The sequence below is a fragment of the Melozone crissalis genome, unplaced genomic scaffold, assembly GCF_028551555.1.
Source record: "Melozone crissalis strain CALT ecotype California unplaced genomic scaffold, PUWL_Pcris_2 ptg000004l_1, whole genome shotgun sequence".
In the NCBI taxonomy this organism is placed as follows: Eukaryota; Metazoa; Chordata; class Aves; order Passeriformes; family Passerellidae; genus Melozone; species Melozone crissalis.
The window spans coordinates 35,991,161-36,008,141 of NW_026535782.1; the positions used below are offsets into that span (position 1 = coordinate 35,991,161).

At 41.1% G+C, this 16,981-nt stretch overlaps 1 protein-coding gene across 1 annotated transcript; it reads left to right on the forward strand.

The window, feature by feature from the left end:
- Positions 1 to 7,565: 7,565 nt before the first annotated feature.
- MRPL42 (mitochondrial ribosomal protein L42) lies at positions 7,566 to 13,351 on the forward strand. Its single transcript, XM_054271840.1, has 5 exons — positions 7,566 to 7,714; positions 9,499 to 9,562; positions 10,472 to 10,556; positions 11,814 to 11,977; positions 13,221 to 13,351. Exons 1-5 carry the CDS (start codon positions 7,633 to 7,635, stop codon positions 13,264 to 13,266), a joined length of 441 nt encoding a protein of 146 aa, XP_054127815.1. The 5' UTR covers positions 7,566 to 7,632; the 3' UTR covers positions 13,267 to 13,351.
- The last annotated feature ends 3,630 nt before the right edge of the window (positions 13,352 to 16,981 follow it).

A 16,981-nucleotide genomic window follows, 5' to 3' on the forward strand; every position in this document is an offset into this window, starting at 1 on the left:
CCTGTAGTCCCCATTCAAATGGGCATTCATTCATTCCTATAGCCCAACTCCAGCAAGGCCTGCCTCCACAGTGGTTGTTGTGTGTGTAGTTTCTTGTCAAGGGCACACCACTTTTTATTTGCATTGCTGCTGCCTTCCTCCTATGCCACACACTGCTGTTCCCTCAGCTCACACCATGAGCGCACCTAAGATGAGCTGATCAAAAGCACAAATGGTTCCTCGGTGAGCTGCTGTGAACCACAGGCAGCCACACAGCTGTACAGGTGAGGCATAAAAAAGGACAAGAACTCATGCCTGAGGGTGTGAGGAAGGGACACTCTATAGTTCCCTGCATTAGGGGTAGTTTGAAACCATGTACTTGAAGTTATGTTAAACCAAACAACTGAGTCAATCTCTTAAAAAGAGGATTTCTTTCTTCCCCTCCCATCTCACTCCTACCTTCCTTCCTTCCACATGGCATTTTCCCCACTGTTCATTCTGCTGAGCTGATGCAGTACACTAACTTGGCAGAAAAACAGCCATTCAGTCTAGCCTCATGCTGGACTGGTGAATTGGTTAGTCTTACAGGGGGGTCTGGCAAGCCCCAGACAACAAAAGGTAGTGGGAGTGAAATTGTACCTGTAGTGTCCATGACTAATTAACTCAGCTTTGGATGCCCCTCAGCCTTTTGGAGAAGCTGCAGGCAGCAGTGAGGTCCTGCTGCCTTTCCCTGCCCTGTATTCCTGATCCACTCTTGTCATTGTGTCTAGTGTGGCATAAGGGGTTGTTGTTGGGGTTTGGTTTTTTTTTTGGGCTAAGTTACCCTTCTGACCAGCTCACTGAGGCATCAGAGCTGGCACAAGAGAAGCAGCAGGAAGCAGAGTAACATGGTGCAGGTGTAGGACCATCCCCTCCTGCAGCAGTGACCTGTTCTGTTGGCTGATCTTGGCCCACTGCACAGGCCAGGATGGAGAGCACAGTACTCCTCCCACAAATCTGTGATTATCACACCATTGCTGGGATTACAGTGGTTCCAAGAACAAAGCTAGGCAACCCCCTTACTCACCAACAATGCTACTAGGGTTGTACAATGCTACTATAGGCAGGGAAGGTAAGAAGTAATTGCAATTAGGCAATTAATACACCCTGAACAATTCAATACAGCTGCTGACCATCTTCCTGTGACAGCTTCTGCTGTCATCGAATTACCATCGAATTATTCACTGAGTGGGTGCATCCAGGCCAGCTGAGCCTGTGGCTGACTAATCTTATTTTCTCCTCCTAGCCCTCTTTGCAATCTTACGGAAGTTTTACTGTAATTACAGCTCTCTTTCAAACCCCAGATTCTTTATTTTTGCATAAAAGCATTTCTATATTTTTACCAAGCATTGTAGAAAATCTGTTCTACAGCAAAAACCAGATGGATGTATTACAGAAGCAGAATGAATATTCACAGTAATATCCAAATTTTATATTAAAAATGCTCAGTAAATCCCAGAGTAATGTCACAAGAGTTGCTATGATGCCCATGTACAAAGGGGGAAACTAAGACACAGAAGTGCAGTGTTTTTCATTTAGCAGTAACTTAAAGTGTCATTGGACAATTTCAGAATTATCTGAACTGGCAGGACTGGGTGAAACTGTACTGAGAGAAGGAAAAAACCCCACCAGTTATACGTTTTACCAACTTACAACATCAAAATGGGATGCTACGAGTAGGAGACTTCATTGTAGCAAATAATTTTTGATTTTCGTTAAGTGGCTGCTTGAGTAGAGACAGTGTTGTTTCCTTGAACTATGGTAATCAACACAAATTATTTAGGCTGCATATGACTGCTGAGGCACTGTAGTCTTGTCATCTGTTATTTACAGTTGCAGCTTCCTCCTTATCAGTAACAGAATGGAGCAGTGATGAGATGGTGTGAGATATGCTAAAGAATAAGGAGGGCCTACTGACATAAGCCTTGATGTTTACTCTGGGTGTTTACAGACTGGCTTAAAATAGAAATCTGTCTGTCTACAACATAACTTGAGAAAAATTGAGAATTAAGACCATAACTAAACTACAGTGTCTCATTAGAAATTTGATTTCTACATTTACAGGATATCCTCATAGAAATTAAGAGACAGCATTTCAGGAGTGGAGACCCATCCCCCATTGTTAAGACACGACCTTTGCAATGAAACACATCCATCCCTTCACAAATTCAGGTCCACTTCTAAGTATGATTGTGCAGTACCTTGCCAGTTTAAGAGGAAATAAAGGAAGCCAAATGCTTATTCCTAGGAATATTTTGAAACCTTGTGGTTTCTATGAAAACAATAAATGTGTATTATATTCAGTTTGCCAATGATCTAGCCTGAATGGTTTTCCTAAGAAGCAATTTCCTAAATATGTCACTGCAGCAAAAGAGCTGGAACAGCCAGGTCCTAATTTTCCATTTCTCAGAAGGGCTGTCTGTGTGTGTGTGTGTGCAACTGCTCACACAAAACCCACGCCAGTGCAGATGATATCTCTGATTTATAACTTGTTCATCTAAAACAGAGCCAACCAACATAGTGCTGCCTTCATCACTACATAGCATCTGCAGCCTAACTATAGCTCAACCATCTGATCAGCTGGAGATTTCCTGGAGAAGTTTGTAATTGACTGTTGGAGTAAGAGCAGGTTGATGGTTTATCTTCAGTAAGAGAGCAACCTAGAAACAAAACTTCCCAGGTTTCCAGAGACAGGAAGTCCCAGAGGTCTGGAACTCAGCAGCAGTGCCTCCATCGTATCTCCAGAGGAAACAGAAAGAACAATCTTCCTGCTGAGTGAATACAGACTGAGCGACTCTCCCCTTTGCTGTCTACAAGCTGCTGAGGCAGGCAAGGGCCTTGGCAGTTATTAATAACCCCATCTCCAGACATGCTGGGGAAGTGTGCAGTCACGCTTCTGAGCTGTCCTTAAGCAATTCCCATCTCCCTTTGGAAAGCTGTAATCTGTCAGAACATGCTGCTAAGAATACACTTGCAGAACATTATGCGTCAGGGAGGGGGTAGACCTCATCTACTATCTCCTAAATATCTTTTTATAGAAACTACCTAAAAATAGCCTGGAAGCCTAACAGGGTATGTGGTTCAGCTTTTAAAAAAATAAAAATAAAAGTTCTGTGGTACTTTCAATTGCAACTTTTCAGAAGTAGGATTTAAGTTACAAGATTTGTCATTACACAGATGTTCTAAAAGCGCACATTGCCAGAATAAGAACCTTACAGAAAAAAGTATGTCATTCAAAACAAGCAGTACAGACTGTAGCTTCAAATTAAAGCTTTTGTTGATCTTTACCATCTCGTTAATGAATTAGCTTCTTAGCCATTAACAACTCAATGCCACCGGCCTATAATATCCCACCATTAGGAGACTTGTTGGTCACATTCATCAGGAACATTGGAAACTCTACTTTTTCAAACTCGTGTCTGAGGAGAGCACACGTATCTGCAAGTGTGTGTCTGTATGCAGTCCTCAGGAAGTACAAATGGCACTGAAGAGTAAAATATTGTCTTTATTAAAGCAAAAAAATTGATGTAGGAAACAGTAATGTAGGAGCACCACAGAAGTCTTGTATTGTAATCATGACTGGTATACTCAAGCATATCAAGTTTTAGTATTTTGTATTGGGAGACAATTTCTAAGGGGCTAGGGAGGTTTTTAATTTTTTTTAAGAAGGTACAGCTCCATATAGAAAAGATTTTTAAAAAGTGTCTTGCACTGGAGAAAGAAACAGGTGAAATTTACAGTGGTCTTCAGTTGTGAAGGGAGTTAATTTCAAGTTTTCCAGTGCACAGCAAAGGATTTTTGTCTCCTGCATGATTGAACAATGTCCTTTTGAGAAAACAACTAAGAATCAGAGTTGTCAACCACAGTCATCATCATCCCTGAGTTTAGGCAATCTTTTAAAGAAGCTATGACAATTAAATCATAAGCATCTTCAAGAAAAGTCAGAGAAGCCTTAATTTTACTTAGCATTTCCTAGGAAGGAAATGAAGGCTTAATGTACTTTTCAGAGGTTCACACACAAACACTCACAAGTAGCACACATTGCATTTGAATACAGGTGTGTCACACTGCAGCTGACCAGAAGAAAGTGGAGAATCCTGAGCAGTTCCCATCCTGAAAATACTGAAATAACTCTGTTTACCCCCACTATGCTTATGGACAAAATATTCCTGAAGCTCACTCTTTAAATGAAAATTCATTCCTTTCTTTTAATTTCCAGAGTGCATTTGTTTCAGACAGTTTATTGCCATTTTATTTTTTCAGCACTGTCCTTGAGTTTAAAATCCTCAAAGCGTTTTATTTGTCCATCAGCAGAACCGCTGTCTTGCTTGTATTGGATGTTTGCTTCATTGTATAGGATGCTGCCCTCATCCTATACAGCACAAGGATTTCCTTGTGGGAATCATAAGCTAGTACAAAGCAGAAAATAGATAGAACTGTGTTCCTTCTGTTTGGTGCATGAGCCCAGATCAGATGCCTCTGTATCTGCACACAGAAACTTGCTGGAATTACAAAATGAGTTTATCTCCACAAATCTGGAGGAGCTTTGTAGGGGAGATGTGATTTCTCACCTTGGTTGCATCTCTCTAAGTAGTATGTAAAACATTTTGGCCCATCTGTGCCCCCTTTTTCTATGGTGTAATGAATCTAATATTGCAGGGAGACCCAAAATGGGGGTCTTCCATCTTCCTTCATATAGAAAAATACTCAAGAAGAAAGCTTTGTCAGTGCTGCTGGGAGTGATCAGCTCCTGACTACTGATTTCTGGCTATACTTCTGCTATACTGCTGGAAATTATCAGTGTAGCTACAACTCTGCAATACAGACCAAAGTTAAACATTGCTGAAATTGGGAGGCTTTCACTGATGACAACATGAAATTGCAGTACCTCAGTCAATGACCAGAAAAGATGCAATCCTTGGAAGCTTTCTGGAAAAGGTTGCTGCCTTTCAGGAGACAATAACCAAGAATCTCCAAAAGGGTAATGCTGTGACAGGAATGGAGACACAGTCTGTTGATGTGACTTAGAGGTTTTGTGGATGTGTAAATGCCTGAAGTGCTGGAGCCATTCCAGATACTAGAGCAGCAAGTCAGACAATTGATTTTTGTCTTTTCTTCTTGTCTTTTATCAATGTTGTGTAAATATAACCTTGTCTTTGAAATGCTTTGTGACTCAGTCTATGAAAGAAGTACAGCAGGTAGCCTCAGAGAAGCAGTGTGCCTGAGACATTCAGGTGAGTTTTCTGTATGCCTTGAATATTGAAAACATGCAATTTCATCTACATAAAATCCACAGGCCTACTCTATGGAAGATTGTTACAGGTACTGTGAAGATCTGGCTGGCTGAACAGAGGAAGCTGCTGCAGCCACTGTGTAATTTAACCTGAAAGCAAGCAGGCTATGCTTGCAAGCTTGTGAAACAACCAATAGAGATGTCCCTTTGAATTATGGGATTAGAGAGGGTTATTTTGCAGCTAATATAAGACTATGGCATGCTGGCACGTTCCCAGGACCGGCAGGTGCACTGCTGCCCGTTGCTGGGGCGTTGTGCCCCCTCCCGCAGCCGAACAGCTGCTGCCAATGCCGAGGTCGCCTCAGTGCCTCCACGGCGGGTTTGAGCCTCTCCCAGCACAGGGACCAGCAGGGTGAGCAGTCAGTGTTTGACCAAGGGTCCCTTGAGGAGCGCTGAGGGAGCTGAGGGTGTTTAGCCTGGAGCAGACTCAGGGGGGCCTCTTCTTTCTCTACAACTGCCTGAAAAGAGGTTGTAATAAGGTAGGGGTTGGACAACCTGTGACAGTGTTGTCCACAGTGGTTAATTATTGGCTTATTGCACGCCAGGTAATGAATCTGGGTTCTTGGGGACAGCAGCACAAGAGGAAGCGGCCTCAGGCCAGGGGAGGTTCAGGTTGGACATCATGAGGAATTCCTCCACACGAAGGACTGTTAAACACTGGAACAGGTTCCCCAGAGAGATGGTGGCGTGGCCATCGCTGGAGGTGTTCAAGAAATGACCGCACATGGCGCTTATTGCCGTGGCCTAGGTGTCAAGGTGTACAAGGATGGGCCAAAGACTGGACTGGATCATCTCAGAGATCTTTTCCAACCTAACTGATTCCGTGAATATGTGTTTGTGTGTCCGCTTGCTCCCCGGCCCGGCCAACCACGGCCCGGCCTAGCCCTTCCCGCATCCATATTACTATCCAGCGGCTGAGGGCTCGCTCCCGGTGCCGGAGCAGCGCTGAGGGCCGAGGGGAGGCGGCCGGTGCCGGTGCCCCCTCGCCGCCCGCACTACGAGTCCCGGCGTGCCGCGGGCCGAGCCGCCGCCGGAGCCGGAACGGGCGCGCGGCGCCGCTTCCGCCGCCGGGGCTGGTGCGGGGCCCGCGGGGGAGCGCCGGGCAAGGCCGGAGAGGCTCTGCCCACGTTCGGAGGCGCTGAACCCTGTGCGGCACGCTCAGGATTTCGTAACGGGTACTTTTTTCCTTGCTTTGACGGATTAGTGACTTGGTTTGTTTGTAGTGCTAAATATCTTCTTTAGTTCGGAGCCGCGGGTTTCGTGCTGCCGCGTGTTGCTGGAGTTCCCTGTGCGCTGTCTCAGGGATGGGGCTGTTCCCATTCAAACCGGAGCGGTCCTCGCAGTGGGGCCGGGAACGGGCTGAGCCCTGTCAGGTGCCTGACCCTGTCCTTGGACCGAGACCCGCCGCGTTCCTCCAGATCCTCCTCCTTCTTTGTTCATGAGCCTCTGAGGGCAAGTTATGAGCGCCTCTGTAGGTGTTGCTGCTCCCCTAACTTCAGCAGCATTGGCACAGATAAAAAGAATGCTGAATAATAATTATATGTCAAAGTTGGAAAACGCGCGTTTCTGGTGATGTTCTGAAGCTCAAAATTTAAGTACTTTTAAAAGGTTCTTGTTTCTTTTTTTTCCTTTCTTTTTTATGTGTTTGTCTTTAAACTGTTTCCAGTTACGTTTTTCTAGGTTTCATTATAAGTTTCTATTTAAAGCAGGTTTTTTTTCCTGTAGCAGTAGACAGTGAAAACATAATGTGTCCTTCTGCTTCTGTGAAATTTAGCTAACATTTAAGGTATTCTAAATGGTGTTAGTGAGTTTTCAGGTCTATTGCTGAGACGGATGAAACCAATTAACTGCATTCAAGAGTTTTTTAACTACAGCAAGTGTAGTTCATAAGTATTTCTATTTTTGTACGGGCTGATGTTATTTACATTGTTAACAAGAAAAGCATATTTCATAAGTAATTTTATGGAGTGTCAGAAAGAAGGATGCAAGTTTTAGGTGGGTGAGTACCAGTAGAAAAGCCTGTGAGAAGGCACAGGCATGGAAGCTTTTTTTTAAAGTTTAACCTTCAGTAAATAAAGTCTTGTGCTATTTTTGACTGTTAAGGAGACAGGTACCATTATCTCAAGTGATAAGGATTTATAAACAATTGATAATGAAGAATTATGTTGCACAATTTTTTCCTTAAGATATTCAAGAAGTTTAATTGTTAGTCTTTTGTATCCTGAATAGTTACAAAACTGGTTTCTTTCGGAGGGTGTTCTGCAGAGAAAAAGTTCTTTGAGTTCCATCTGTCCAGGACTGGTTTCCTCTCTGCTGTCACCATGGCAATGTCACTTAGAACTGCATGGCCCAGCCTCCTCTGGATGCGTTCAGCAGCAACCTGTAAGCAGGTCCCACTGCAGAGTAAGTAGTGATGAAATTGTGGAAGTCCTGTATTAAAATTTGTTCCTTGAGAACCTCTTTCCTGTAGGGTTTAAAGTAATGAAGCATGGAAGTGATTTTTCTATTTGAACAGAATCAAGTCTGTTAGTCTGTGCTCTAATAGTAATCTAAAGGATATCTTCATTTATTTTTTTCTTTTTTTATGCTTTGAAAACCTTCATGGTCCAAGTAGAATGCACCCCAAATTATTGATTAGCTTGTAAATACTACCCTCTTACCACTGATTATCATTGAAGATTTAAGTTGATTTTTTCAGACTTAGAAAAGTGGTGAGAAAAGGCTATAGTAAAATCTCACTTACTTAACATACACAGAGAACAAGTAGAAACAGGCAGTACTGTTTCTTAGATTTTTGTCCATGTTTTAGATGTCAAGAGAAAGAAATAGGGAAGATAGTAAAGGTGGTAGAAAATACAATAATGGAGAAAATAGAATAGACATGTTACCTTTTAGAGGTGAGTGGGCAAGGAAAGGAAAGAAATTTTGGGAAGACATACAAACTAGTTGCAGTTTACCAGAAGTCAACTCCTTAATAGTTAAGAATAGTTTAATTTGAAGAACTGAAGAGTGGAAGTGCTAACAGTAATTCTGAATTTAAGAGTTTGCATCTAAAATATTTCTGAGAGAACAATAGCTACACAAAAGTTTCTTCTTGGCTTTTTCAGCCTTTGCAGTCTTGACACAATGAATGCTCTCTCCCTGTGCTAGGAGCAGCCATGAAGAATCCTATTTGTATTAAAAGATGGTCTAAATAAAATAATGTCAGATAACGTTGAAACCTTTTTATGACTTAACAGAAAGCTCAGAACATGTGAAGACTTGTTTCTTGTGATCATAATTGTGTTCTAAAAGTGTAGTTGTTGAATAAAGCTTTACAGGACACAGAAACTTCCATGTGGATTTGTCTCAGGTTCTGGCAATTAGGAAAGGGATTCTCAGTGGAAGTCAACTCCAGGCACTTCCCAGGCCCACCTTAGGCCTGGATATCTGCTTTGTTGTGGAAGGCAATGCCTACAGGATGATTCCTGTGTGAGCGGCTATGAACACCTTAGATTAGTTGTGTTTGGACTCTGTGATCTTTAAAGTCTTTTCCAACCTAAATTATTCTATGATGCTATTAAAACAATGAGAATCAAACCATGGGGAAGGGACTTTGAGTGGTCTGTGATCCAAGCTCCTGCTCAGAGCAGGGTCAGCTCTGCAGTCATATTGGGTTGCTCAGGGCTTGCTGGGTCTTTGAGATCTCCAAGGACAGAGAACTCAAAAACCTGCCTGAGTCCCAGCCCCTTGGGACTGTCCTCATGAAGAAAACATTTCTCTACATATCCGGTCAGAGCCCCTCCTTTTCATTTTTATAATAAATATTGCTGTGAATGAAATTATGACCTTCCCTCTAAGTCTTAAGGTTCTTTACATATATAAAGGATATTTCCTAATGGTGACTTCTCTAGGTATTTTGTTCATATAGTGATTTTACTCAGGAAAACAATACAACTAGGAAGGTAAGTATAGGTCATAGCTGCCTGCACACTGTTTTTTTTTTTTTTTTTTTGATTGCAGTGCTAGAAAGCTGTGTACTAAAATGAACTTCTATTTAGACAGTATTTGGGTTATGTTAATCTAAAACTGAATATGATTATAATCCCTGATTAAGACTTGAAATAATGAAAATTGAAAATATAAACTTTCTTAATTGGGCACAGCTCTGCTTGTTTCTACATCAGAGTTCTTTATTTTTATTGCAGGTGGAGCTGTGTATCATGCTTGCCATAAATCTACATACTCAGTTCTCCCCGAAGACTACAATTGGTATGTAAATGTGCTTTGCTCTGTGGCCTTTTCATGTAATGTTTATTCCAGGGCTACTTTCTCTCTCTGTCCTGAAGTCATCATAGAATAGTATCAAACACATCTATTGCCAATATTGGATATATATAATAATTTCAGCTAAAGTACTGTCCCTGATAGTAATGGTTATGAAATTAATGTTTCAGTGTAATGAAAAGCCATGCAGGACTCGTTCTAAACATGTTGATGACTCCCAATACCCCTGTAGTTTTGTTTGTGGAAGAGCAAAGTTAGCTTAGAGTAGTAATTTCCATTGATGCTTGTTGTTAAGACAAGGTCCAGGTATTTTTGTGCTGCTGCACGGGGAATCTGTGTAGAAATGGGAAAAGATGGTACAAATATAGTGAGAAACACTGAATTCATGTCACCACAGTTTTAGGAAGCTAAATGTCTCATGGGAAGGGGAAGGAAGGTGAGAAAAGTTATATTCTCACAATGAAACTCTAAGTAGGACTTCTTGTTCAACATTTTTTACATAATAGAAAAGTTAGAACCCCAGAGTTTGTTTCCTGTTATTTCATTACAGATGCCATACATCTTATAAAGACATGCTGTCCTAGAGATCATTATCCCAATCTGTTTAGAGTTTTATATGGAACTATTTAAGTGTTTTAAGATTTTTTTTTTCCAACTCATATGTCCAGGTATTTTAATAATTTATTTTAGCCCTTTTTTCCTCTCCATGAAAAAAGAAAATGGAAGATGACTGAGAAAACAAAAACTTGGAGGTTTGGCTCAAATGTTTATGACCCTTATTTTATAGAAATTATGACAGATTCATAAATGCAGGGTCAAATCCAGTTTTCTTTGGGACATGGGCTGCTCAGTTGTTCAGTAGCTGTGAAAGTTATGAGTTTTTTATTTTTATAGCAAAGTGGAACTTGCAGTGACATCCGATTTGAAGACAATTGTCTGCTACCACCCTTCGCTTGAGATTCCATACGAGCATACAAAAGTATGTCCAAGTATATTTCTTACTCTTGTAAAGGCATTTAGTGGTTCATAGGTTTGAGTCTTTAGAGCATCTTTTTTAATTTGAAATTACTTCAGCACATCTGTGAAGTAAATGACTGATGAATATAGCTGCTGCCACAAGGAGGAGTTTACTCTTAGTTGAATTAAGGGCAAGTTGAAAAGTGAGAAAAGCTCAGGTATCACAGCATACAGAAGCTCTAGTTGAATGAAAGGCACTAAAACACTTGTGCACTACAGAGAAAATAGTGTCTGTCTACATAGGTACTACTCAGAGAGAATGGAATGCAGGTTATGGCTCACATGTCCTCCTGCACAAGAGAAAACAAAGAAATACTGCTGCTACTGTTTTCAACTCAAACTTTAAGTTCCGTTCAGCATTAAGTTCATAAAAGCCACAAAGAACTCTAAATACTGATTTTTATTTATCAGTAGTACTTTCAATGTGATCTTCACATTGATGAAAATATATCTAGTGTTGTGATTTAAAACCTAGATAAATTTTTCTAGTGTACATTTTTTGTTTGAAGTTCCTGTTCGCGTGTGCTAGTAAAATACTGCAGCTGGCAGCTGTGTTGCTGAAGTACCCAATGTGAAAGTTCTCATTGAAACCTAAACCATTTTAGCACTTTTTGCCTGCAAATTACATAGCAGTATTTTTAAATCTGTCAGTTGCACATACCTCAAGAAAAACAGGTGTAAAAGGCTAAAACAAGGGAAAATACTTGTAATAGTGGTAGTAGTTACATTTCCAATTGAAAGCAAGGAACTTGGTCTTACCTGTTGCATAAAAAATTAGGAAGTGACATTCTCCTCTAAGGTACATGGTTTAGCAAAGATTTTTAGCAGTTATGATGGTTGCTATGAATAAAATTCTGTGTGGGAATGGTGTGGATACTTCTGTGTTAGTGGAACTGAAGCTGATGATTCAGCTAGTGAATTGTAAGATTGAGATCTGCAATAATGACTACAGGAATGCTGGTTTTAGGATCACCAGTTGTAGAACCTAGAGTAAAAAGGTGTTTCTAGACATATCTGCTCCACAGTGGTGTGGTTTCATTCGGGGTGGGAAGGTGAGGACAGTAAACAGCCAGTGTAATTGCAGGTATTTTTCTGTATTTTTTTGGTTTCAGCTGTTAGATAGCACTACAGATTACTCTTAGTAGCTTGGCTTTTTTACTTTCTCAATTAAATAAAACAAGGAGAAACAGGACATACATATACATTACTGTTTTGCTAGCCCATACCACGGCCAGATCCAGTGAATAACAAAGAAGAAAACCTTGATCAAGTTTTAAAATCCAGATTGAATGAAAAAGAGCTAAAGAACAGTAGAGGTCCTACAATTGAAGAGCTCAGCAAAATGTTTTACACAACAAAACATCGCTGGTATCCTGTGGGACAGTAAGTATTTTCAATTTGTCTGTTCCTTTTGGAAGTAAAGGGAAATGCAGGAATAATTTAATGACCAGATTCAACCTAGGATGAGTCATGTCAGACAAGATACCTCTAGCATTTGGGCTAGTACGTAAAATTTTCAATGCAGTGTTGGGTGAATGGAAGACTGTATATAATGAGGGGTGTTTTTTACCACTGCTCCTTTGATAGCCTTTGCCACTTTTTTCTGTAAAATATGTGACAGTGCAGAAATTTCTCATACATCCTGTTAGCTACTGCTTTGAGTCATTTACTAAGTTGCATAACAGAATCTAGTATGTAAAATACCCTCAGTGGACATAACCAAACAAGCTTGGAAACATGCATTGCCTATTCCTCAGCAACCTCAGTGGGATGCTTCTCAGACTTAAGAGTAGTAGAGGTTTTTCATTTGGGATGGTGAAAAGTGCTGTTTGGTGTGCCTTGTATTCAGAAATGGAGGAGGAGAGGTGCGCATATACATGACTGAGCTTAAAGAGGAACTCTGGGCATTACTAATGTCAACAAGCAGCATTCTGGTGTGTCTTACACCCTTCCACTCCATGGTATGCTGTCTTTCAATAGCTGCTAATTTTGTAGCTATGGAGACATAATACAGGCAATTTTTAAAATTTTTTGGTTGCTATCCACAGAAAACTTTTTAATTAATGTGCTTTGGGAGTAGATATAATGAATGGAAAGATAGGACTTTCATGGCCAAAGGGTAGCTGTCACTTCGATGAAGATCAGACAGGATCTGCCTTGTTTAGCATGCATAATTATGAGGAAAGTGTGGTTCATTATTTGTTCAGAATAATTTGTTTTTTAGTTTTTCTGCAAAATATTACACTATTTAACATACAGTCTGGCACAGCTCTTTTTAACATCTTTGTTCTATGGCAATCATTTTAGCCAAAGGCAAGGCTGACCATATAATAAAATTAACTTCACACAAAGGATTAAGAATAAGCAGCAGCCTTTGTGCCCATTCAGCTGTAGAACTGATTGGATTATTGCGTGCTTGTAGCAGATGTAGCAACAGAAATGAGTAGCATTATGTAACTCCACAAACAACAGAGATGACATCTAACGAGTGGTGATGGATTGTGCTTGTGTATCTTGTATTTCACTTCCTTGTGTACCCTCGGATCACTCACTGGGGGCAGAAATGCCACAAAAATAAAGGCTGTCCACGGCTTGCACTCACTGCAGTGTGTTTTTTTTCTTTTAGGTATCACAGAAGACGCAAGAATCCTAATCCTCCCAAAGACCGATAACCAAGATAACTTCTTGTTCATCGGGACTTTGCTGTCAATTTTGATTGGAAATAAAAGTTACAGAAGGTGACATGTGTGGCTGTAACATGCTTAACTTGATTTGACTGTTATTTTCTACTAAAAGCAGCAAAATGGCACTGACAAAACAGGGAGTCAGTGAAGGCAGTTGTGCATTCCTGGCCAGCAAATGGACTGCTCTTAGATCAGGATGTAACAGGGATGGAGTGCTCTGATTAAATTCAAGAGGTCAGAGGCTTATCATTGGTCAAGTGAATCCATACAAGTCTTCTGTCAAAATGGAAAGTCTAGAAATGGATGTGTTAGGTTTTGGTGGTTTTGAGTGGGATAGTATTTTTTTTTTTTCTTTTAGGAATTTAGTAAGGTGAGCTTGAATATTGAAGTATTAATGAAATAGTTTTTATTAAAAATATTATGTGAGGTATTTGTGAAAACAAACTGGTTTTCTTCTTCTGTTACACTTGTGAGATACCTGGCTCCATATTTAACTCTACATCAGCCAAGTGATTGTAGTTAAGCCTGTTGTTGTGTATGGAAAACTGGCCAACTTGGTTAATTTTTAGCATCCAAGACACAGTAACTTGCTCTTCAAAATCATCCAGCATTCTCAGGTATCTACAAACTTCTGTGTGCATTTGTGGTTCATGGGGGTTTTTTGTTTGTTTAATCCCACCCGATCTACCACGCAGTGAGGATGCTGTGTTCATACATAAGCTGGAACAGCTGTATCACAGTAGGAGTTTGGTCTGATTCTACTTCATTGCTTTATCATTTTGTAGTGCTTAAATGTTCTTCCTCCTGTATATGTCATGTAGCTTTTTTTCCTTTCAGGAAAAGGGAAAAAACCTTTGTTCCAGTCTACAGTTTTAGGCGTCAGCCCTCTAATAGAAAGGGCTAGCTTGGAACATTATGCTGCTGCAGAGATGCCAGTGACTTCATAAAGCCTTCTTAGTAGATCCTTCTAAATAATCAGAAAATAATTGTCTCATGTACATCATATATTTTTATTGCATTTCCCTTCCAAAGCAATTTGGATAACCTAGGAAGGGTTTGTTTCTTCTGTTAGTCTAGTGTCATTTCGCCAGCATGCATTTTCTACAGATTTTGCTAGAAGTTGAGTACCACTCATCTTCTCAGTTGAGATGTAGAGAAACTACATCTCAACTGTTAGTTAGTTTCTAAAGATACTACTGAATAACCTTTTTTCCCTTGAACATCCTTTATTTGTGAAAAAAGCAATGTTGGATGTGTGTAAAAAGGCTGCCTTTAAATACTTGTGGGAATTTATACAGAAAACTAGTGCCAGTGCATTTTTAACTCCAAATGCTGGGTAGCTGATAATGGTTTATCATGGCAGAGCATGAAATCCTTTTGCTCCTTCACTCTGTTGTGCTTATAAGATATCAGAGTCTGTGCTCAAGCCAACATGAGCCAAGTGATTTTGGCTTCTTGTTAATGGTGTGTTGCTCACATAATAAGTCTGCTATTGTGAAGTAATGTCTGTGGGGTCTCTGTGAAGGATGGCTGCTTAACTCTGTAAGTTCAATTGCATGAACATAATAGTGGCTTTTTCTGCCTGGAATATAACTTTTTGAATAGATTGTAGCAATTTATAGTACAACAAATGTTGGTATTTTCATTAGTATGTGGTGCCTGGTGAGGACTCTGGTGAATAAGTGAGCTTACATCTTATGCAGTGTTTTATGTTCCAATGCAGAAAATTGAGTCCCTTTTATTTTTGGAAAGCTGAGACCTAATTTGTCACCGTTTGACTTCAGTGTAAGAAGATATATCCTTGGACTAATTTCAACTTAAAATTATTTTCCCCCATCCTTTTTCCCACATTTTTGCTTACTGCTGCCTAATGCTGCTAAGAAATTTTGCTTTACAGAGAAACCTTTGCAGTCATAACCTTCTGTTATGACATTTGTCTGTTCTTGCCTGTCAAACCCTGTTTGTGATCAAACATCCACAATCACTGTAGAAATACTGGCTTGCACAATGTTTCCCAAACATTTTGGATGCTTTTCAAGGCATTTTGAGAGCTAAAAATCTATGATGTGCTTGGCTGCTATCTTTAAAGTACTTCCTCTTCTGACCAGTGGCTGGAAACTGTCTAAAACACATGTTCACTACATGTACCCTGTGCCCTTTCGTTACTAATTCATAACATTGATGTTTTAAAATCTTTCCCTGCATTGTGATGCTGCTTTCAATCTTACTGTGTTTTCTTTTACTAAATCTTTTTCCTGGGTTACCCAAGGCATGACACAATTAAAGTACTACTCTCACAGTAATCTGAAGCTCTCTTCTTGGTTTTCTAGGTCTCAAACAACTGGCTTTGTTTCCCTTCACTTGGAAACTTGGAATTCAGAATTCATCCACTTGATTATTGTTGTACTTCAATGCAAAAAAAAAATTTTGAAAGTTAGTTTGGGATTTCTGTTTTCTGTTGCCCTTGTTCTTTGTAATTGAAAACTTAAGCTGCATGAAATTCGCAATGTTAAGTCTGTTCTGGCACTTTGTATCCCAGTTTGAGCACTTAGCCATTTGTTTTGTATCTAGTTGCTATTGAGTTGCAGAGCATCTTAGGCTCCTTGCTGTGGGTAGTAGACAGCTGGGTACATCTTACTGAGGGATTTTTGGTTTTCAAAAGTCTCACTAAAAGTCTCCTCAAGCCTTGCTTGGCCTGCATGCCATTAGAAAGCTGTTTCAGTCATGTATCAAAAATTTTGCCCTTAACTCACAGAATTGTTAGGTTTGGAAGGGACTTCTGGAGATCATATAGTCCAACATTTCTGCTAAGGCAAGGTCACCTGCAGCAGGTGACAGGAACACAGCCAGGTGCATTTGGAATGTCTGCAGAGGAGAAAACTCCACAACCTCCTTGGGCAGCCTGTTCCAGTGCTCCCGAGCAGGAATTCGGACCATTTAAATCACAGTTCAATTAATCTGAGTGCCTCAGCGAAAAGAATTATTTCCTCTCCTCTGATTATCCCCAGATTAAAACAGAGCTGATGCTTTGAAGAGGCTTTTTCCCTTCGGTGCGCGCCGCGGGAGCTGCCGTGCAGGCTGCGTGCGGCACCACCGGGAGGCAGCACCGCCCAGGGCGGAGCGGCACCGGCACCGGCACCGGGATCAGCACCGGCTCTGCGGCAGCTTGAGCCCCGAGAGGCGGCCCTGGGCTGCTCCCTTCCTGACACTCGGGAGCACTGCGGCAAAAAGCGCTCCTTAACACCTCCCAAAGGACTTGCACTTAAAGGATCAAAGGGTTTTTGCCTGTTTAACTTTTGTAGGGTGTCTCAGAGACAAAAAAAAGCTCCACCGTCCCAGCATGGGGAAAAAATGAGTCGATAGTGGCGCAGTAATAACAGCGCAAATTGGCAGCAGAGGGTTGTGCCAATGCCCTGTCCCTGCTGCTGTGCTCGTCCCTGTCCCTGCACCGTGGCAGCCCCAGGACAAGCAGGATCAGGAAGTGTAGCTGGTTTGCTGATCAGCCTGGCTGGAATGAGAGCAGCCAAGTGGCTTTGGCTCATCAGTTCCTAAACTGGTTTCCCCACCAGACAGACGGACAGACGCTGGGACTGGCACACAGGAGACAGGAGGAATGTGCTGCTGGGCATGTGACAAATGTCATGACTTTGTTTCGCTTCCCCAAGATTGCAGTGAAGGCAGCAGTTACCCTCCTGCCCATCTG